The sequence below is a fragment of the Scyliorhinus canicula genome, chromosome 4 (genome assembly GCF_902713615.1).
Source record: "Scyliorhinus canicula chromosome 4, sScyCan1.1, whole genome shotgun sequence".
Lineage (NCBI taxonomy): Eukaryota > Metazoa > Chordata > Chondrichthyes > Carcharhiniformes > Scyliorhinidae > Scyliorhinus > Scyliorhinus canicula.
In genome coordinates this window covers 214,756,423-214,779,503 of record NC_052149.1, presented here as the reverse complement: position 1 = coordinate 214,779,503, position 23,081 = coordinate 214,756,423, and the positions used below count along the sequence as shown (strand labels likewise).

The 23,081-nt window shown below is 47.0% G+C and overlaps 1 protein-coding gene across 22 annotated transcripts in view; it reads left to right on the top strand.

Moving 5' to 3' along the window:
* The window catches only part of LOC119965371 (teneurin-2-like), a 3,273,255-nt gene that overhangs the window by 3,168,427 nt on the left and 81,747 nt on the right, over positions 1 to 23,081 (top strand). For all 22 annotated transcript variants that reach the window (XM_038796070.1, XM_038796068.1, XM_038796065.1 and 19 more), the window contains 3 exons: positions 6,062 to 6,181; positions 7,902 to 8,163; positions 9,663 to 9,930. In XM_038796070.1, coding sequence (XP_038651998.1) covers positions 6,062 to 6,181; positions 7,902 to 8,163; positions 9,663 to 9,930 — 650 coding nt within the window. The remainder of the gene's footprint in view (positions 1 to 6,061; positions 6,182 to 7,901; positions 8,164 to 9,662; positions 9,931 to 23,081) is intronic.

Below are 23,081 nucleotides of genomic sequence, written 5' to 3'. Positions count from 1 at the left end.
TTTTTCGCGCAGTGAGTGGTTAAGGTCTGGAAAGCACAGCCTGCTTGTTTGGAGGAGGTCAGTTCAATCAAAGCATTCACAAAAGAGTAAGACTGTTATCTGAAAAGGAAGAATGTGTAGGGTTACGGGGAAAGGGTGGAAGAATGGGGCAGCACGGTAGCATTGTGGATAGCACAATCGCTTCACAGCTCCAGGGTCCCAGGTTCGATTCCGGCTTGGGTCACTGTCTGTGCGGAGTCTGCACATCCTCCCCGTGTGTGCATGGGTTTCCTCTGGGTGCTCCGGTTTCCTCCCACAGTCCAAAGATATTAGGTGGATTGGCCATGATAAATTGCCCTTAGTGTCCAAAATTGCCCTTAGTGTTGGGTGGGGTTACTGGGTTATGGGGATAGGGTGGAATTGTTGACCTTGGGTAGGGTGCTCTTTCCAAGAGCTGGTGTAGACTCGATGGGCTAAATGGCATCCTTCTGCACTGTAAATTCTATGATAACTCTATGAATGGTACTGAGAAAATAATACTGAGAGCCGGTAGATACAGAATGGACCGAATGGCCTCTTCTGCGCTGTACCAATTCTGTATTTCATTTTTTCACTGCCCGTCTGAACTTTCTATCATCACCCTGGTTCCAATTTGTTTCAATTTTTCATACATCTGCTTATTTAATTTCCATCTCTTTTGCCATTCGGGAACACTGGCCATGGTTGTCCTGTGATTCCCTCTCGTGAGGATGGACTTTTCCTGTACTCAAACATTTCCTCTTTAAGGCAGTCCATTATTCCATTACAATTTTGTCTATCAATCTTTCACTCCAAATTTACCAAGGACATTTACGTTCCCAACCCACAGAAACTGCCACTCCTCCAATTATGCATTATTACTCTAGATTTCTCCTTGTCTTTTTCCACAGCTAATCTAAACCTTGTGACAGCATGAGCACTGTTCCCCAAACGTTACCATACTGACCCTTGATCCACATGACACACATCATTCCCCAGGCCAAACCCAACAATGCCTTCTTCCTTATTGGGTAAGATAATTCAATAATGATCAAGGTAATTCTTCTGAACATGCTTCAGAAAATTCTTTCTCTTTCTGCCCTTTATACTAATGCTATCCCAGTTTATATTCCCCCCCATAATGACTACTTTGTAATTCTTATAATTGTGATTTCCCTGTAAATTTGCTCCACCTCATCTTTCCCACTAGTTGGTGGCCAGGAGTACACCAGAGTACAATGGGAGCTCTATTGATTCTTAATTCCAATCAAATGAATGCAACCTTGGCCAGTCCAGGACATCGTCTCTTTCCGACGTGTTGATATTCTCCTGAATATACAATCTTTCCTTCCGTCCCTATCTTTCTTGAACACCCTTTATTCAAGGATATTGTAAGGAACCTCTTTGAAATCCTTGGCTGATCCTGGTTTCCTTTCTCATGCCTGTCCAGCTGGCTGTTTTTAGAGCTACAGACTTTGGTTTTGAACTAACCCCCACCCTGCTGCAACCTTCTATTTGAACTATCCCAGGCACACCCTTTGATGCAGTGTGCTCTATGGTGTAGCTTGTGATATTATTTTGATGGACATGGCTAGCAGCCAATCCCCTCTTCTGTAAATCTGGGACATATTCTGCTTTCAACTGTGATTTGTGGGGCCCTTCAGAAGATTCTGGTGCAGAAGAAACAGTTTCAATTTTACTTCAGTTCTGCTCAGATCTCGAGAGCAACCAGAAGCAGGTTTAAAACACTCTCGCTATCCAGCCAGGCCTGTGAAGGTAACCCCTGATTAAAAGGTTGCAAGCAGTCTGCGGCCAGTTCTCTGAAAACGTAGCAATAACAGATTCTATGAGCTGAGGTTGGCTGTCAGGTTTTAGTTTTGTTTTTTTGGGACAGAGTTGAAGAAGGCTTTATGTTCTCACCCCTTGAAGGGGATGGATCTCTCTCAAAACCCCCAGTTGGAGGTTCTGTTTTCTCCTCAACGGAGCTGGTTGGTATTCTCAGTGAACTGAGAGTCAATCTAGTGGAGGCCTGTACCCTCAGGTAGAGAATTCTAGTACTATTTCAGTGAGACTGAGAGTCAATCTGGTGGAGGTCTGTACAAGTGAAGGTGACTCTCCGGAGGAATTCCTGCAGCCTGCGAGGTCTAATTGAAAGCAGATTCTAAATTTTTCAACATTTTGTGTTGTTGGAACATTGCCAACCACAAAGATTACCAGCTCTGCAGCAAAGAGTCACCTCAAGCCTTTTTAATCCCCATTATCTTTGAATCTTTCCTACCCGCCCACCGTGCGTCTGTCTTGCGTGTGTCTGGGTGGAGAGCGGGATGGGGTTTGGGGAATAGTTAGATTAGTAGACCATGGTTCGATTACTTCCTTTACATGTTTATTTCTTCCATTATCAAAAATAGACCGTTTTCAAAATGTTTTACTGACAAATCTGGTGCCTGTCTCGGGTCAAAGATCTCAGGAAAACATACACATTACTGGTTAATTCACTTACGTTGGAACTCCGGGACCTGTGGGGCTGGAATTGACTGTGCACTTGTCCAGGGTGTTGGAACAATATTTAGTATCCAGTCTTGCTTCTTTTTGAGTTGGGGCTCCTTTATCAGCACAACATCATATTCCCATGTGGTTACTGTGCTTGCAATTCACCATCCTGTGCCCATCATTCTGTCAAGTTAGTTTAAACCCTCCCCGACAATACTGGCAAATTACTTGGGACTCAGCAGTGTTGAGGTGCAAACCACCTGGTCACCTACCTCAGATCTGGTTCCAATGTCCCAGAACTGTGCAGCCCTTCCTCCTGCACTGTCTCTGCAGCCACATATTTATCTGCTCAATCCTCTTATTTCTACAATCAATACAGGGTTATCTGTTTAATTCCTGAGCACACTAAATGTTTACCAAGGCACTTTGGGAAGTGAAAACACACTCTGGGGTGTATGAAGCAAAGGCTCACCCACGAAAGAGAGCTGTATTGCTGAAGCCAAAAATAGCTGCAGGAGCATAGACTGTCTATGTTAATTGCATACTTTATGGTTATTGAAGATTGAAAGACGTGAGTTAAAATTATAGTCATGACAGATTGTAGATACTTCAGTGGAAAATATGAAAATTCAACAAGCTTGAGTAAAGTTATTTTTTAATTACAGGGAGTGATTACTTCCACTGTCAACAGTTGAGAACATGAAAGGGAGATCAGCAATCTGTGTGTGTTTCGGTATTTTTTTCACAGAAATAATATTCGGCTACACTTTGCATTTCTACCAGAAATTCTCGAAATATATCTTACCCCAACAATTGGAAAATGTTGGATGTGTTTCTTTGTGGTTCCAGTGGCGACAGTCTTTGTTAGTGACCTCAACTGAGGCCCCAGTTTCAGTGTCAGAGGATGAGCCCAACTGGAAAGTTTCTCAGACCTGGAGCGGGATTCTCCGTGAACCGGCGGGTCGGGCAACAACGGCGCAAAGGAGTGGCGTGAACTGTTCCGGCGTTGGGCCACCCCAAAGGTGCGGAATCCTCCACACCTTCAGGGGCTAGGCCAGCGGCGGAGTGGTTTGCGCCATGCCGGCCGATGCAGATGTTCCTTGGTGCCTCGCCAACCGGCGCCGAAGAGCCTCCGCCGGCTGGCGCGAGTTGGCGCATGCGCGGGAGCGCCAGTGTGTGCTGGTGCCATCCCAGCACATGCGCAGGGGGGGTTCATATTTGCGCCGGCCATCGCAGACGGCTACACAGGGCGGCACTGAGGAATAGAGTGCCCACACGGCACAGGCCCACCCATGGATCGGTCGGGCCAGGTCACCATGGGGCACCTCCTGGGGCCAGATCCCCCCCCCCCCCACCCCCGAGGTACTCGGAGGCCGCCTGCGGAGCTGGGTCCCGCCTGTAAGTACCTACCTGAATTTAAGCCGGCGAGACGGGCCTAAAACGGGCGGTCGCTTGGCCCATTGCGGGCCGGAGAATTCGGGCGGCCTCAGGTCCCATTGCGTCGCGCCGGTCCTCGCCATTCTCCAAGGCTGGCAGCACGATTCACGTCGGGAGGATTTTTGGGGGGCCAGAGAATTTGGCGGCTGGTGGGGGCGGGATTCACGCCGACCCGCGGCGATTCTCCGACCCGGCGGCGGGGTCGGAGAATCCCGCCCCAGAAATATGGGATATACTCCCTTGTTGTTTTAAGAACCATTTATAGAAAATTTTTCATTTAACCTGTAAAAACCTTGGCAACTAGGTGGAGCTCAACTATTTGCGTCTTGGCGTCATGTCACAATGACTATAAATGCATGTTCTTTCATTGCAATACTGAGGTACAATGAAGAATTGTGTTGCTCCCATGCTGGAGAAATGGGTATTGCTTTGTGCATCAGAATGTTTACGGAACCAATAGTGCTGCGCCAATAGGGATTAGTTTAGCACAGTGGGCTAAACAGCTGGATTGTAATGCAGAACAATGCCAGAAGCGCTGGTTCAATTCCCATACCTGCCTCGCCGAACCGGCGCCGTAATGTGGCGACTAGGGGCTTTTCACAGTAACTTAATTGAAGCCTACTTGTGACAATAAGCAATTATTATCATTATTATGGACTAAATATTGACGGTGCTTAATTGTTCTGGAGGTTGGGTGGAGTCAAGTGGGGTTTCCTCATGGGCAAGTTGGCTCGAAAATATAGGGCGCGATTCTCCGCCCCCCACGCCGGGTGGGAGAATAGCGGGAGGGCGTGAAAAATGTCTCACGCCCGACCCACGCCACGAATTGGCGCTCGCAGTTTTTTACGGCGAGCGCCGATTCTCCAAGGCCGACGGGCCGAGTGGCCGGGCCTTCACGCCCGTTTCAACACGGCAGTAAACACACCTGCTCGCTGCCGTCGTGAAATGGGCGCCAGATGCCCGATCGGTACCCACCGATCGCAGGCCGTGCGTCTGTAACGGACGCACTCTTTTCCCTCCGTCGCCCAGCAAGATCAAGCCACCACGTCTTGCGGGGCGGCTGAGGGAAAAGACGCCAGCTGCGCATGCGCGGGTTGGCATTGTCCAACCTGCGCATGTGCGGCTGACGTCATTGGCCGCTTCAGCCGGCGTGACGCTTGACGGGGTCGTCAAGGCCGCGCCGCCGTGACACGCGGGGCCACGCTCCTAGCCCCGCCCGGGGGGGAAGAATCGGCCCCGGAAGTGGGCGTGAAGGCTGCCTTGGGTCACGGCCTGTCCCACGGCAGCCTTTACGATTCTCCGCATTTGCGAAGAATCTTGCCCATAGTATTAAAGATGGAAAGAGATCTTTTCAGAAGCATCAGCACTCTATTGCCTCAGCTAGGCAGGCCTTATTATTGTTAATTAGCCAAGCTGGCTTATTGGAGGCCACCTGGAAAATGAACCTACCACGAACATCCGTTTGGTCCCAATGTCCTTGTTGACAGATTGGTCATGCCTGGACAGGCAATGAAATGTTTACCAATGTTGTGTCTCTAGTTTTAATTAGTTAAATTCCAGCAGACTCTGTAATATATGTGGGAAACCCCTAGCCTCAGTAGTGCTTAGGTAAGTGGGGTGTATCCCTCCAGGGAAAGACGGTGCAGTCCACTACCAGATTAATGGGAATTGTGGCTATCCCAGCAGTTTGTTTGAGACTCATGCATGATGATGTATGTATTGGTGTGTGGTGTGTTGCATATATTGACCAGCTGGCTGACTAGAAAATGACCATAGGAAACAAAATCATTAGGCTTGTGTTTCTACACATAAAGATTCAATGAAAAATGAAAATAGGAATAGTATTTCAAGCATTATTTTATTTACCATCAGCCTCAATTTCGCAATTTACCTTTCCCAGCAGATGGCCAGCCAATTTGCTGTTGGTCTCCGAGGGCCCATCCCCAAATTGGTTGTTGGTGTGTGTGTGTGTGTATGTGTGTGCAAGCTTGCGTGGGAGTGGAAAATCCCTCTGGCTTTCTACTGCTCATGGTAATCAATTCCCAAATACCTTCCCATTTTAGCCTCTCATGCACTGCTTCATCATTAAAGCAAAAGCAAATTTTCAACCTTGACCTGGCTTTTTGTTCAACCACAGCTTAGCTTCGCTAATCAGAGGACAAGTCTTTACAAAGGATGGAACACCATTGGTTGGAGTAAATGTATCGTTTGTCAACTATCCTCAGTATGGATACACGATTACTCGTCAGGATGGCACGTGAGTCAATGATTAGACTTTCTCATTGGGAGTGCTCTACCCAGCATGGCCTCTCCTTCATGGACCTACATATCTGATCCACTAATGGAAATATTTTGGTCTGTTTCACTTATTTATTGCTCGAAATATCTTCCTATATTTGTCCTCTCCTGAAGGAGATGACTGGTCCAGGAATGTAGTACTGAGGAATGAGGTGGTAGCCTGGTGACTCACCCAGTTATTATCCTGTCATTAAGCATGGACAGTGACTGTCATTGGACTATTCTTCCATAAAGTCATGATTGGCAATCTCAATCCAGTCCTCATTTTATAGCCCACACAGAACTCTTCCCAGTAAGGGGCTTTGGATAGTGGAAATCCAGGCTGACATTATGTCCAACATCCTCCTCCTTTCCCCCACTTTCAGCCCTTCATTAATTCTTTTCAGCCCCGTTCACACATTCCTCAACCCTGCTTGTTGCAGTGTAAGCCCTAATTCTTTATCGGTATCTGTGCCCTTCCCCAATATTGTGCAACTCTACTCCAATCTGTGGTAGCCCAATGTGGAAATAATCAGACCCCCTATGACCAAGAACCCACTTTGGTCTGTGGTGGCTCACAACACAATTGTTGGAAGCACTGAACATGCAACCCTGGTCCAGAATATGTGAACCAATGGCCTGTCCCAATCCTCCCAGCATTCCTCCACAGGCATTCCATATGTAATTTAAATTATTTGGAATATATAATCTACACTTGGATTTGGATTTGTTTATTGTCACGTGTACCGGGGTACAGTGAAAAGTATTTTTCGTGAGCAGCTCAAACAGATCATTTAATACATGAAAAGAAAAGAAATAATAGGGCAACACAAGGGACACAATGTAAATACACAGACACCGGCATCGGTAAAGGATACAGGAGTGTAGTATTAATCAGCTCAGGCCATAAGAGGGTCATTTAGGAGTCTACTGTTGTTGCTACAACTGTGCCTACATTTTCCTTGGTTTTTCATTTAGCTGCACTGTCAGCCATCACAACCCCATCCAGCTAACCCTGGAATTTTTTGTCCTTTTTTTAGCCTTTTGCACCTGACTGTGGGCAACACTATGAGCAATTTAGCATTTTTTTTAAAGAAAAGCTTTGACACAGAACCCAGTTCAGATACCACACTTGAAAATGCTAAAAATATACAAGAAAACAATTTTTATGTTAGTTTCCTCTGACTTCAACTGGGAATTTAGAAGTCGCTACCGATCATTACTAACAGCAATTAACTTCTGGTTGACCTCATGTTTTTTTTAACAGCAATCAAGCTTTGTCACCTTGAAGGGACAAGTCAGATTACACAGAGTTTCACCTCAACAGTAGGATAATACATTATACAGTACCCTGTGTGACACTTTCTGCTCTTATCAAACAATGTACCATCTGACTTGTGAACAACGCCATGGGACATACACTGTTAATCACAATGGAAAAAATATATCTTCTAATAATTAATTCGGAATGCAGAGATAATTAATTTGCATCCTGATATCACCATAGGTTCTTAGCTACTGCACTGCTCTCATTTGAATAATTCTATTTATATGGTCAAGCAATAAACGTCGAATTTTGCAACGGAAAATACTTTTGATGGTCAGTATTATGTTGCCTAAGTTCAGGTGATATCAACAGTGCATGGTTCTGTTCCAGGTTGGTGTCTATTTTAATTATGGCTATTTTGTTGTTTCCTTAGGTTTGATTTGATTGCAAATGGTGGTGCATCACTCACATTGCACTTTGAGCGTGCTCCGTTCCTAAGCCAAGAGCGCACAGTCTGGCTTCCATGGAACACTTTCTATGCCATGAATACTCTCGTGATGAAGACTGAGGAAAATACCATTCCAAGCTGTGATCTGAGTGGGTTTGTGCGCCCAGAACCAATCCTTGTCTCTTCACCACTTTCAACTTTCTTTAGTTCCTCTCCCGGGCAGAACCCTATTATTCCTGAGACCCAGGTAAGTGTACAGTAAAGACAGTTTAAAATGAAATCAAACAAAATGGTGGAGACTGAGAGGAAAACAAACTCAATTCAAAGCCACCACGTTCTGAAGTTGCATATAAAGGTTCAGTGGGAGAGCCAGTGGTCTTCCCACTGACGCTGATGCCTACCTGATGCTTCCGGCAGGCAAATAAAATTCTATGTCTCCAGTTCCTTCAAGGCTCTCCACAGGATTGTATCTCTACCTCCCTAACTACAAGAGCTGACTTGGTCTCTGCCTTAGCATAGGAGCCAACAGATTTCTGACCGTTCCCACCTGACAAGCAGTAGCAGGGTGCCTGTTTAGCAATTGTCGCTCACATTTAAATAGAACCAAAACCAAAATTTGGTTTGAGCCTGAGGCCCATGTGGAATGCAGCGTGGGGTTGGATTTTGGTGCTTCCCTACTGGCGTGTTTGAAGTTGTGAGGGTGGTTTGTGGCCTTTACAATGCCTATCCATCTACTCCCAACCTTTTTTCCTTTTTTACAGGGGCCGGGGGAGGCGTCAAGCAGCCTGACAACTCTTGGGCCTATTGCGGCCCTGAAGTGGAGAATTAATGACCAGTGAAGGGGCTCAACCCACTACCACACCTCCCTCACGTCCTGCTCCTCCCGCTATTTTACCCAAGACAAGGGAAGACCCATGCCGTGCCATGAAGCCCAATAGGTTTTAGTGAGAGAGTTTGTGTCTGATAAGGGGGGGGGGGGGGGGGGGGGGAGTGTGGCACTGCATACTCAGAAAGCAGACAGCTCTCCCTTCACTGCCATCAGCCTGCAGGGTCAAACCTGCCTGGCTGAATGTTTTAAGCAGGCCTCTCCCACCGTCAATCAAATCTGTTGCCCATATGGATTTCCAGAAACTATTTAATAAAATTCCACAAAGAGATTTTAAGGGATTCACTATTCCAAGCAAGTGGAGTTCAAGTAGCATTCAACCATGATTACATAAATGGCGGAAGAGGCTACTTGGTCTGGTTTTCCAATTCCAGTTCCCGTGTTTTATATAGTGTCGTACTCCCATCAGTAATCATTGTTTATTCCTCCTGTTATATATATTGAATGAAGTAACCAATATTCCCCATACTGTCAACATTGTATTGATGACATTCATTTTTGTAAAGAAAGTACATAGGGTTATTTATCACTTGTTCGACCTTTGCAGTCTGCCAGAAACAATCTCTTTTTGTGCCTCTTCTGTGAAAGAAAATGAAAGAAAACCTTTTTTTCTTTAAATAGATTACAATAGGCAGCTTAACCTAAGCACATGTAGCGCATAAATGATTACTTTGGTGTTGCTTTGGAATGGACCAGGCTAATCCATTGTAATTGCTGTTAGCAGACAGCCAATTGTACTGCATTAAATAATGGATGATAACGAGTCATTAGCGAAGATGCATCTTGCAACCTTTCAAATTAGGCCTTAATAGCTGCTTAACCACACAGGTATTTCACAATGCTTGTGTCGTGTGTTTCAGGTTCTACACGAAGCAGTTGAAATCCCAGGCTCCAGTTTGAAGTTATGCTACCTGAGCTCCCGTACCGCTGGCTACAAATCCCTGTTGAAAGTCATAATGACTCAGTCCATTGTGCCAATCAATTTAATTAAGGTTCACCTGATGGTGGCTGTGGAAGGACATCTCTTCCAGAAATGGTTCCATTCCTCACCTAACCTCGCCTACACATACATATGGGACAAAACGGATGCCTACAGTCAGAAGGTCTACGGTCTCTCAGAAGCTGTCGGTAGGATTTTTAAGTTTGCTTTTATGTTGCACAGTCGAGAGGACAAAATATAGTACGTAACAATGAAGCAGATTGGTTAATCGGTGTGGGTTACACAATGAGCAGCTATTGGTCTGGAGTGAACTACAAGACCAAAATACTATCAGCAGGATTGGTGTAACACTGTTCATGTAGTTTTTGACATACAACTCCTGTGTTTAGATCCTTTCGATACTTTATACAATGCATGGTGGTTGAGCTATTTTTCTGTGTGAAATTTTACAATTCTGAAGTAAATTACTGTAGCCTCTGTCCATTGTGCAGTGGACAACTTCATAGCACAGATTGTCAGTTGTTGCCATGTTTGCTCAGAACATGCAGGCCAACTGACTAGCTAACACAAGACATTCCCCAGTCACTGGGATAGTTATTTTGGCCAGAAAGAAAAAGGCAAATAATGACTTCAAAACCTATGGCATGTTTTTCAGATGATGCACGTAACAGTTATTGTTTTGGCTGCCGTGAAAGGAGTAAAGTGGACCTTTTTCATAGCATCGGTAGCCAGAAACTTTATGTTGAATTGTGAACGTAGCATTTTGGAAGGGATTACCACAAAAAAAAACAGATTTTCTAAAAGAACTGTAATTTTTTTCCAAATGGGTAGTTTGGCAGAGTAAATTAAATAGTTTCTGCATTTTTAATTGTCAAGTATAACAGCTCAAAATGATGCAATCAAAGCCAATTGCAGCTATTATACAGGGAAAAAGTATAGCAATTGGGACATTTAAATGCTATGGCATAACACCAGTATATAAAGAAATAAAACTATTATGTATAATTGCAATTACGTATAATTGTATATTTATGATTTACTTATTTGTTGTATAAACATTTTTGTGTGCACGAGTGCTGATGAATTGATAGGGTAAGGGAACATGCTTTTGAGTTACTAGAAAAAACAGGATTAACCCGAGCAAAACCTCCTGCTGTCTTGTTTCGTCAGACATGGGTCAGTGTAGCGCTTTCATTTTGGAGTTAAAAGGTTGAGGTTTGAAACTGAACTCCAAAGACTTGGGCACAAATTTTGGACACTCCAGTATAGCACAAGACTAAATCGCTGGCTTTGAAAGCAGGCCAAGGCAGGCCAGCAGCATGGTTCGATTCCCGTAACAGCCTCCCCGAACAGGCGCCGGAATGTGGCGACTAGGGGCTTTTCACAGTAACTTCATTTGAAGCCTACTCGTAACAATAAGCAATTTTCACTTTCACTTTCAAGACTGAGGGAGTGTTTCACTGTCGGAGGTACCACCTCTCCGACAATGTTAAACCAAGTCAGGCCTGTCAGGCCACGTACAAAAAATCTCATGGCACTTTTTTCTTGAAGAAAATCAGGAGAGCTTTCCCTGATGTTCTGGACCATATTTATCCCTCAGCCAACATCACTTGAAACAGAAGACAGATTCTCTGATTGTCAGCATGTTTGGGCACCTGGCTGTGTGTCAACGGGCTGCCGGGTTTGCTATATTGCTCCAATAGTGACTATACATCACAGGTACTTCATTGTCTACAAAGCACTTTGGGACATTTCAAGGTCATGAAAGATCCTTGATAAATGTAAGTCTTTCTTTCCCTTGCTTTAGCTGTGTCTTCTAATTTTGCTTCCCTCGCACCAATCAGATTCTTCCCTGTTTCCTTTCATAATGTCAAAAGAACTCGCTGCTTAAACAAAAACAAAATCCACAAAAATCCATAGAAGTCAACCTATTAATGCGTTATCTCCAACTACATGTCAGTGCTAACCTTTCACTTAATTGAAGGCCACTTAGCTCTTTTGTGTTAAATGGGCTGGTGAGGTTAAGGATTTTGGGAGGGATAGCAGCTATTAAAAATGAGATTATTCGCTCAAAATTAAATCTCTAATGGAGCTCGAATTTCCCAACAAATTCGGCTGTGTGCCTATTTTGTCACCATGTTTATCAAAATGATGCTTTTCCCCACCACACAAACGCCTGTTCAGTGTGTTCTTCTGCTGCCAGATCAATCTTATGTCCCCTTCAGCATAGCAGCAGACAAAGGTCAGTTTAGTTATGTGAAGAACAGATGAAAATCGGTACTCTTCCTCTGACTTTGATTTTGACAGGAGAAGCAGCCGAAGTTGAGATCCATACTGCCACCTTCAGTCTGCGATGTTCGCAGCCACTTTGAAATGGTATGGGGGCTAAACGTGAAAGGGAAATAAAGATTTGTGTGAATGATTGGTTGGGGGGAGCAGGGAGGTGAGATTTCACCTTCGTCTATCTGTTTTTGAACAAAGGGCTTGAGCTAGGAAGTAGAATTTCAGGGCGCAAGCTCTTGAGTGCCGGTTTGCAGCTGCCGACTTCTCAGCATTGCGTACCTCAATGTGGAAATATCATCAGGCAAAACAGACAACAGCGAGTTCTGACTGGTGGACTCACTTTTTAGAGCAGGGACAAAAGCTTTTCCAGAGATGGCGTGGTGATGGAGACTTTGAGCAGTTGAGACGGAGCTCCTGAACTGGAGTGAACTTTCTGAACATTTATTGAGTGAAGCAGCAGCCAGGTTTCTGACATTCGGCCCAGTGGGCAACCTGAGGCAAAAGTCAGTTGCTGACCTAACATTGGGGTGCGAGCCTGAGAAGCTTTCAATGAGGCAGGGAGGAGGTGCTGGTCAGTAGATGTTGAGGGGAACAGCAGAGAGACTCTTGATCTCCAGGCCAGGGCAACCAACCAGCCAACAGTCAGAGGCCAGGCCAAATAAAGCCAGCACCCAGCGGCAGCCAGCCAGGAGCACACCCGCAGTCGCCGAGACCCGGACTGCCGTCCGAGAGATATGAGGTGAGCAGTCAGGAGGTGTGACGAGCAGGTAAGCACCGGTGTTGTGGTTTTCGGGGAGCAATGACGTGGCCCGACCAGTGCTTGAGGTCAGGGCTGAGAGTGAGAGGGTTGGATGGCAACCGGATCAGCGAGAGGGCAAATGCGAGGCCAGATTGCCAGCAGCCAGACAGCCATCAAGGAGCTTACCCGGTCCTCGAGGCTTGGCCACCCGAGCGAGAGGTGTGAGCACTTGAGAGATGCAAAGTCCAGGCAAGCACCAGCGTCATGTTTTTGGAGGGCAGCGGGGTGACTCAACCAGAGCCCAGGACTGGGCAGCAATACAATCGGCAAGAGCAGCGGCGAGGCCACATAGCCAGCAGGGACCTCGCAAAGAGAGAGCGTGTGGGGCCTCAAAAAAGTTTAAATCGACCTCTGCCTTGGAGGCAAAGGGCCAGGTGTGCTAACCCTACCTCCATTAAAATACTGTCCGTCCTCAGCGTGTCAATTTCCTATCTCCGTCCCCCATCCCCAACTGCTCGCCCCAACCCCATCCCCAAGCTGCATTTAGCTATGGACCACCTTGGTGTCAGAGCTTGCCAAGATTCCTCAGGCCCATATTGGTGAGCTGTATCAGGGTGTCCAATTTGTGCCTGAACAGCCCGCAGGTTTGGCCTCTCGAGCCAGGAGCTGGTGTAACTTGATTTTCTCCCCGATAAATAAAGAAGATGAAACTGGTTAAATTACTTAATACTTGACATTTTCCCCATTCTTACAGGGATAATAATGTTGCCAGGAAATTCATGTAAAGAAACATGCAAAATTATTGAATTGCTGTTAGCTTGCTTCATTAACCCTGGAATTTGGATATTGGTTATTTTGCTCAGTTACCAAATTCAGAATGAACTCAGTTGGGGGGCAGGGGGTGGGGCAGCGGCAGGGGGAAAGAGGACCGAGTACCGTAGTTTAACAATGCAGACAAGCACAATATTAATGACATGCATGTTGATGCACCCATAGAAAAGATTTCTGTCATTTTAACAAAAGCATCAACTTGTTTAAATGAAACAGAAGACTGTTCATTCTTCATATTGTGCAGCATGATTTGAAAGCAATATGCTTTTTACGCTATTGGGGGGTGGGGGGGGGAGACTTAATTAGGTGGAGCCAAAATCTGTGTTTCCTGATGTTGAGTTGGGTTGAGTTGAGAAATTCAGTCAACGCAGTCAGCGGTATATCAGCAGCAAAGCGGCCTTCACCCTGCCCAGGTACGAGGTTGGATCTTGGGATGTCAAGGGTTGTCCCCTCAAGACACCAGTGTGTCATCCCCAGGGATCCATGGAGGAACGTTCCAATGCCTGGATCAACCAGGGCAATCACTGAGCAGACAATTGGCTTGCTGAATATCCACTTGGGCTCTTCTGGCCCCTAGTCGGCCAAACATCTTCATCCCACATGATGAAAAGAGGTGACTACCTCTGAGGATACTGGCTTCGCGCTGATACATAAGCCACTGAAGCTATTAGGAGCCATGTTTCTGCTCCTTGCCCACAGTGAAATGGCCATGAGTGCACAAGCGGCATCTTGATTCTCACCTAATCTTGGCCAATCTCCTTTGTACATCATTATGAGAAGGCTAGCAGATGCTACTGTTCATCCATGTCGCATTGCCTTCAGAATACAAAGCACATTACCATCCAATAAAGATTGACCTCTAACACACCACCATAATGTTGCGTACACAGGTGAGATGTTCCTCAGTTGCCTGCATTCACCAACAACTGCCAATCATGGAGCATGACAATGCAATTTGTCCGCTAGACGGGAACATCACAAAATGTGCGCATGGTGGACACAATAATCAGGTGAAAGAAATCGCTTGGACATCTGTCTGTCTCGAGAGATGATGGACTGCACCCGGAATATGTATCACTTCAAAGAAGAAGAATCTTTTATTGTCACAAGTATGAAGTTACTGTGAAAAGCCCCTCGTCGCCACATTACGGCGCCTGTTTGGGTAAGCTGCTGGCCTTGTTCTGCATTACAAGCCAGCTGTCTAGCCCAATGAGCTAAACCACCCTTCTGCAGCTAGCACAGATGAATGGCATTGGACCAAGATCGACTGATATTTATTTTCCTTCCAGTGAGCTCCATTTTCCATCCTCTGGTCATTTCTTTGTCCTCTGTTTTTTTTCCTTGCCCTTCCCAACTGCTTGTCCTTGTGGATTCCAGTCAGGAATGAGAAATTCCCATGGATCAACTCTGATCCTGGCAACTTGAGGTCTCACTTACAGACGTCTTTGCATCCCATATGTGGGCTATCTGTTGGTCACATGCCAGCAGCAAGCTTGGCAAAGAGCACATCTTTGAGGATATGGCCTTCAACCATTCGATGCACATGGCCCTGCCAACGGAGTCGCCATTGACTCAAGAGGAAACACACTGGTGTATTTACATATTCGGAACTCTGTCCTGCCAGGAGATGCCCAATATTTATTTGAGGCAGTGGAGGTGGAAGCTGTTTAGCCACTTTACTTGGCTTGTTGTCTAAGCTTCACTACTGTCAGAGAGGGTGCTGAGAACACAAGCCTGATACGCCAGGATCTTTCAGTATCTTCAGTTAGATTACCATTGGTCCACGTTTGACCTCTCAACTTTGACATGACAGATGCACCCTTGGCAATCCTGGTGCTGCTTTCGACATCAAGGGACTTGTTGCCGGTGATTGTTGATGCAAAGTATATGAAGCTGTTATTAACCTCCAGAGTGAGGTTGTTGAATCTGATGAAATGTGGAGTCTCTATATTTTGGCCCATCACGTTGGTCTTCCTGATGCTGATGTTCAGTCTAGACTCATCGCAAGACGCCGGGAAATCGAATCTACCCGCTGCTGCAATTGAGCATCAGTGATGGGATAGCAACATGGCGCACTTGGCAACTCACAAATTCGGACATTAGGCACTTTGGACTTTGCTCTTGGCCTTGCCAAGTTGAGCAGCTTGCTATCATATGTAGGTAGACACCCCCATTTGAGCTGCTAATAGATCATAACGGCAGCATGGAGAAGAATATCCTGCAGCTGATATTGGAAACATCTGAGGTGCGATTCTCTGTTGGCTGACGCTGAAATCGCCAAACGTGATTGGGCAGAGAATAGGTTGTGATGCCAAAATGGCGGCAAGCACTGATTTGACACCAAATTTCAATTCTCCGTCTCCTTGTCAGCATCGACAATGCGTTCTGGAATTCCGGAATGCACGAACAGTAAACATAGTTAGCATGTTATTAGTGAGCCCGACCTGATATTCTCCAGGGCATCCGTCGATTCTCCGCCTCCAACGGGCCACCTTCCCGATGGCGCGGTTCACTTGTGCTGATGAGGGAGAGAGGAGGTAGGACACAGAGAGTCGCAACCATGGGCTGGCAGGCCGGACACTGGCTGGGGTGGGAGAGGGGTGGTAACGAAGAAACAGGCCAAGTGGCCGGGGTGATGCCCCCCACGAGACAAGGGTGATGTCCAGTCATGGACTGCATCGCTGTGACGTGCAAGGCAGCCATCTTGCTGCACACCCCCACAGACCTTGGCCCCTGGTTCGGCAGAGTGACACCAGGCATATGAATGAAAATGAAATGAAAATTGCTTATTGTCACGAGTAGGCTTCAATGAAGTTACTGTGAAAAGCCCCTAGTCGCCACATTCCGGTGCCTGTCCGGGGAGGCTGGTACGGGAATCGAACTGTGCTGCTGGCCTGCTTGGTCTGCTTTAAAAGCCAGCGATTTAGCTAAACCAGCCCCCACCCCCCCTCTACCCTGCACCCAATCCTCTGCTATACCCCACTCCCACTACCCATCAGCGGCCCACAGAGGGCAATGCCTACAGTAGCCCTATTGGTGCGCCGGGTGGGGGCCGCGGAGTGTACCGCTGGCAAGGGCAGTGTCAGCCGACGGTACCCCTGGCATCAGGGACAGGCACCAGGGCCAAAGACCCCCTCCATAGGACCAGGCACCAACAGGGTCGGGGGTGCAGCGGTGGGGGCGGGGCATGCGGGAGCAGAGCTATCCTGGGCCACCACGTAGGTGGCTGGGCACAGAGGGTATGAATTATATCAGACCTTTTACCCCTTGCAGACAATGGATATTGGAATTCAACCAGCTATGGTGGCCTTTCTGCTAGTCACCGCAGCCCTGGGGGATGCCCTGCGGCTGTACGAGCTGGAGCCGCTTGAGGAGGAGGAAGCTGCAGCAGCGGAGCATGCCACAGAGGAACAGGCAGCAGCTGCCCAGGATGGAGAGCCGGCTGCCCAACAGGCCAAGGAGGAGGAGGAGTTGCATGAGGCTTTGCGTGTACTGGCAGCGTCTGTCATTCGTGGCCCCGCTGGACCCAGAATGCCATCGAAGTCTCCGCTGAGCAATGAGACAGTGCAACATATCTGCCAGATCATGGCGCACCTGGCACCACGGGGGTATGGAAGAGGGCACTCGTTCCCGGTGGCTGCCAAGGTGATGGGCGCCCTGAACCTTCACACCACGGGGTCCTTCCAGGCGCCAAGTGGTGACCTGTCTGGTGTAGTAATATGCATCACTGTATATACTCAAGGGGTTAAGGTAAATACACTACAACTAAGTAACCACTAGAGGAAGCACCAGAGATGTGTATATATACACATCATCAAACAGGAAGTAGCCTCTCTCTCTTCACAGGAACGGCAGATGGTGAGCAGGACACAGACAGGCAGCTCAGATGTAACATAGACTAAGAGCTGGAGAGAGAACAAACTCACAGAAATAACGCATCTACTTCAACTCTAAGACTACGAGCTTTATTCAGACACAAGGAATAATACATGATACCAGGACTGTGTGACTTCAGAACGCTTACGAGAAAATTTACACAAGATGCAGACAAAGCATGATCGAAAACAGAAGAAAACTCAGATGGGGGGAGACTTCGCTGAGTCGATGCAACTCGTTGGAACTCCACCGCAGCTGACAACAACCAATAATTTAAGTCATAGATGGAAAATATTTAAACAAATGTTCGAACTATATATCATAGCTAATGAGTTGAGCATGGCCTCCGAAGAAATGAAAATAGCACTTCCAGCAGAACATGAAGCTAGAGAAATCTATAACTGCTTTAATTACTTGAAAGGCGAAGACAACACCAAATTCGAAGTAATACTTAAAAAATTTGAAGATTACTGCAACACAGGAACAATGCTGCTTTAAGACATTCAATGCTCACAGACAAAATTGCACAGGGAATGAGTGCTGCAAAACTCAACAGAAAGGGTTAATACTGGAAATCGCGATTGACAAGTGCAGATCACAAGAAAAAAATAGTTTTTAACAAGAAAAAAACAGCAAAAAAGTTATTTTCCACGGATCTGAAGCCGTTAAAATGGCGTCTGAGCATATTTTAAACTGCCCGGGGAACAAAAGACGCAAACCCGGGTCTGTGCATGCGCAGGAAATGGCAGCCGCGCATGTGCAATTGAAAAAATAAGTTTTGGGCGCAGATCGTTCTGCGCATGCGCAAGTCATTCTTACAGTATTTTATGCATTCTTATGCGCAGTTGAACAAAACGTTGAACAAGCCGCGCATGTGCAGTTTACGAAAAAGCGCACAGTAAAGGAAAAGCAATTTGCGCATGTCCAATCCATTCTTATGCTTTACATCATGACGTCAGAGGCCCCGGACCATGCCCACTTAAAGGGGAAATGTACGAAAATTGTAAGAAAGTGTTTTAAAGCTACAACACACAGTCTTTTCACCTTGAAAGACAGAACAATGCCTGAACCTCTACCAGAAGTTGAAAATAACCTCCGCAGCACCCTGGAACAAGCAGTTTGCATCGCTCGAAGTGAAGAGCACAATGACAAATCCAAAACCAAAGAAGATGGTTTGTTTATCGAAGAATACTACTCAGACATGGTTGAGTTATTCGGATATGATCATACAAGCCTTAGCGCCACGGTTGAAAAGTACAACACGACTCTACTCATGGTAAATTAATCCAATACCTTGATGCAATGGCAGATCGTTGATACATTGGATGACAGCAACCTTTCAAATACCCAAGAAGAAAGCGATGCGACACAGCAAGTACTGAACGACTCCGTTGAGAGAGCACAGATCGACTCCACAGCAAGACCACTGCACAACTCCACACAGAGAGCGATGAAAGACTCCACAGCGAGACGTCTGCACAGAGAGCAATGAAAGTCTCCAGAGAGCGATACAAGCCTCCACAGAGATCTTGTTGACAGACTCCAAAATGGAAGCAAATCAAGAATCCATAGCGAAGTCCATGCATGAACAAGACCATGAAGGTCTTTCAACCTTATCTGAGCAACCAGCAGCAGACTATGAAAGTCTACCAAGCTCACGTGAACAACAAAAAGACTATGAAAATCTACCCAGCTTATCTGAGCCATCAGAAGAAGACTATGAAAGTCTACCCAACTCATTTAACCAACAAGAAGACACTGAATGTCTACCCACTGTATGTGAGACAAGTGACGAACAAATTGCAATTCCCATACACGATGTGCAAGATCACAGCGAGACTGACAGATCTCAGCTCATATGTACAGAAGCATTCAACAATCAAAGTGAAACTACTCTTGAGTCCAGTGAGACCACGTCAATTAAAACCTCATATACTCTAACCTATCCACAAGAAAATTAAATCTTGAAGGTTTTGACTCCAGAAGAGGGGCATCAAGAAACCAAAGATGATTCAAGTGAACCTGAAATGACTCCAGAAAAGGAGCACCAAGGAATCAAATAGGAATCACATCAATCACAAAGGAGTGATGTCACAAAGATCAATGCAACATCAGATCATTCACACAATCCTCAAGAAGAAATGCTCAATGAAACATCAGACACCACAAAGGACACTGACACAAATAACTTTGAGAATGACTCGCTTTCACAACTTTCTGGCCTTACGGGCCCTCGCGCTACATCTGGGTGGATTCCCAGACAGTACAGCAGGATGAAATGAATGAAATGAAAATCGTTTATTGTCACAAGTAGGATTCAAATGAAGTTATTGTGAAAAGCCCCTAGCCGCCACATTCCGACGCCTGGTCGGGAGACCAGTTCAGGAATTGAACCCGCACTGCTGGCCTTGTCCTGCTTTACAAGCCAGCTGTTTAGCCCACTGAGCTAAACCAACCCCAGGATTGTCGGTGGCCTGTTTTGATTCCGTCCTATGATGTGTTGGCAGCCGTCCTCTGCTGCGTCCAGGCCCAAATGGGCCCGGCTGCTGCTTGGGTGTCCCAGGTGATGTGGCGCTGCCCCCGTTCTGCCCGCTGTTCACCAGATGCACCAGGGACAGGAGGGAATCCAAGGTGCTGCGGAGTTCCTGCACCTTCCCTGCTGGAGTCCCATCAAATCTGGTGCCTGATGGCTCCGGGCTGCTCCATGGGATGGGGGGGAGGGGGGTGAGGGTGAGCGGATCTATCCCCTGAGGCTCCCCCACCTCCTGGTTCTACCTGGTCTGGAGGCCCTCTCTGGTCTTGACCAGGGTCTGTATGCTGTTGGCTATGGAGCACAGGGAGTGGACTATCTCCGTCTGGAACTGCGCCGCATCACCCATTCACTGTGCCACCACCTTCTGGGTTTGTGTCACATCAACCAGTGACTGCACCATCTCTCTCTGGGACTGGGCCACCTCCCTCTGTGTCTGTACCATACCAGCCGGTGCCTTGGCAATGCTGCTGACATTCCTAGCCATGGCCTTCTGTGAGTGGGCTACGCTCAGGAGCATGACTGCGATTTCCAGCTGGCTCTGGCATATGCTTCTTTGTGCTGGGCCTTGGACAGCGTCTGCACAGAATGCACCAGGCCTTGGACATGCTGATCCATAGCTAAAACCATCAGCCCCAATGCCTCCATTTAGGACGCCACCCGTGCAATATTTGCCTGGGAGGCACACCTGGTCGGCACCACCTCCTGCTCCTGCACACTGTTGGACTCCTCCAATTGCACCTGCAGGTGCTGGATGCTTGGCAACAAACCCTCATTGGCCCCTGCGACTGAATCTCCACAATCGATGGGACTGTTTGTTCCAGAAAACCCATCCGGACGGCAGCTAATCCCTGGGTTGGGCCTGTCCTCCGACCATCCATCCCCTCAGGTGTTCCTACCTTAACCTGCTGTAACAGATCAGCTGTGTGGTGCACACCAGAGAGTGTCCCAGGAGCCTCTTTACTCAAGTGCCCAACTGAGGGGAGAGTCTCTGGGATGGTGGAGGCTGCTGGAAACCGCTGTGACGGGAAGTCAGTGTCATCCGCAGACTTAAGCTCCAGGGTGTCCTCCGTCTCAGCTGGTGTCGGAACTGCTTTCAGAATCGGTGCACGGTTCACAGGGTGGGGGGGCTCCGGCTGTGGCACTGGCTGAGGGCGGGGGACACCAGATGGGTCTGCCCCATCTCTAGCAGGTCTTGCAAGAATAAGAAAAACACAACTCCATCCTCATCAACCAAGTCCAAATCCCAACTCTAATTTCATCAGTCCTTCAGCCTTAACGAACGCCCCCACCGACACAAAATAAAAGTCCCTTTTGTGAGTCACTCCCTGCTTCATAGATCACCCATGCAAAGGCCGCGTCCATCTTCTCGCCAGCTCCACTGTCAGGTCTTCGTATATTCGTATACCAACACCTTCCCACTCACAGCTCTGCTTCACCCAACTCAAGACCTTCTCCTTCACGTGGTATCTGTGGAAGGAGACTATTACCGCCCTTGGTATCTCATTTGTCTTAGGCTTCAGCCTTAGCGACCGATGTGCTCTGTCCAACTCGTAGCGGGAGGGACCTTCCCCCTCCCCCATCAACTCCACAATTAGATGATGTGTTGGGTATGCTGGGTCTGCGAGGACTGCGTTTACTATAGCAGTGAGAGAGACAGGTACCGACACTTGGAGAAATACAACTCTATTTTATTGAACTACCAACTGTCAAACATACTTAACCTGTGGGTTGACACTATGCTGAGTTGACTGGAGACCTGAGGCTAACCTGACCAGACTAACTTACCACCACATGGTGGATGTTCGTGTTGTTGCTCACAGGCTCTGACTGTCTCAGAGGCTGCATCCCAAGAGAGCGAGAAAACTAGTGCCCTCTGGCTTTATAGTGGCCGTATCCTGTCTGGTGATTGGCTGCTGTGTTCTGTGTGTTCATTGGTCATCCTGTATGTCAATCGATGTCTGTCTGTGCACCATCATATGCTTTTGTGTGTATATTATGACATTAGATATAACTCTAAAGGGATATGGAAGGGAAGGCAGGATCAGCACTGAACTTGATAATCAGCCATGATCATAATGAATGGCAGAGCTGGCTCGAAGAGCTGAATGGCTCCTCCTGCTTCTATTTTCTATGTTTGCTTTTGAAATGGCTGTTTGTCACACAGAGTCTATGGTAACCAACTCTGCCCATTTTGGTTCATCTTGCTGATACCCTCAGCACAATGGCCTAGCTGTGCAGTTGTTACCCACCCGTGCGTTGAAATCCCCTGGAGGTTAGAGTTGCTAATCTGGATGGACATACTCCCTTGGTGGAAGTGGTCTTATGGAAATCTTACAGCATGGCACGAGCAGGTGAATTTCTTCACGAGCCTAATTTCCCATCCACCCCGCATCTCATCTCACTTCCCTTGACTACTCTCCCAGACACTTTTTTTTGCTTTCTCCTTTCTCTCCTCGATAGCATTGAACCTTATTACGACCTGGTTTGGCCAGGTCCCTATTGCGGAGGACTGTAGAAGTACATGATTAGCTCTTTAAAAAGCTTGCAATCTAAAATGCAGCAACCTGGTCGGGTCTTTTAAATGTTTAATTGTGACTTCCAACACGAGTTGTGCTCAACATCCCAAGATTAGAAGAGAACCGATCACAAATAATAAAACACTGCATTTAAAATCGAAGACACTCCTGTCCACTGTCTCTTCAGGGTCGAAATAATGTGCTTGAAACTTTCACAACTGATACAGGCGCAGGAAAGGCCCGGACTTTAAGCAGCGCCCAGGTCGTGATTTCCTATGCGACCCAAGCTCCTGACAATTTATGAAGTTCAAACATTTTTTCAACTGAATGAATGAGACTTCGCAAACAAACAAGTTCTAAATCAGCAGCTTTGCCGGCTACACTGTCTTAAGTCAAGTGACCCATTTCGGCCTTTTTAATCAGTGGTGATATTCCCTCTTTCTTCGAGTCCCAGGACTTGTTTTCAGCCGCATGTGGAGGTCAACTCGAGGTTCAGACACTGCTGGTGGAGAAATACAGGCCGTGGCAACAGCCATGTTTGTGAGTGTGGCATGTGTGTGC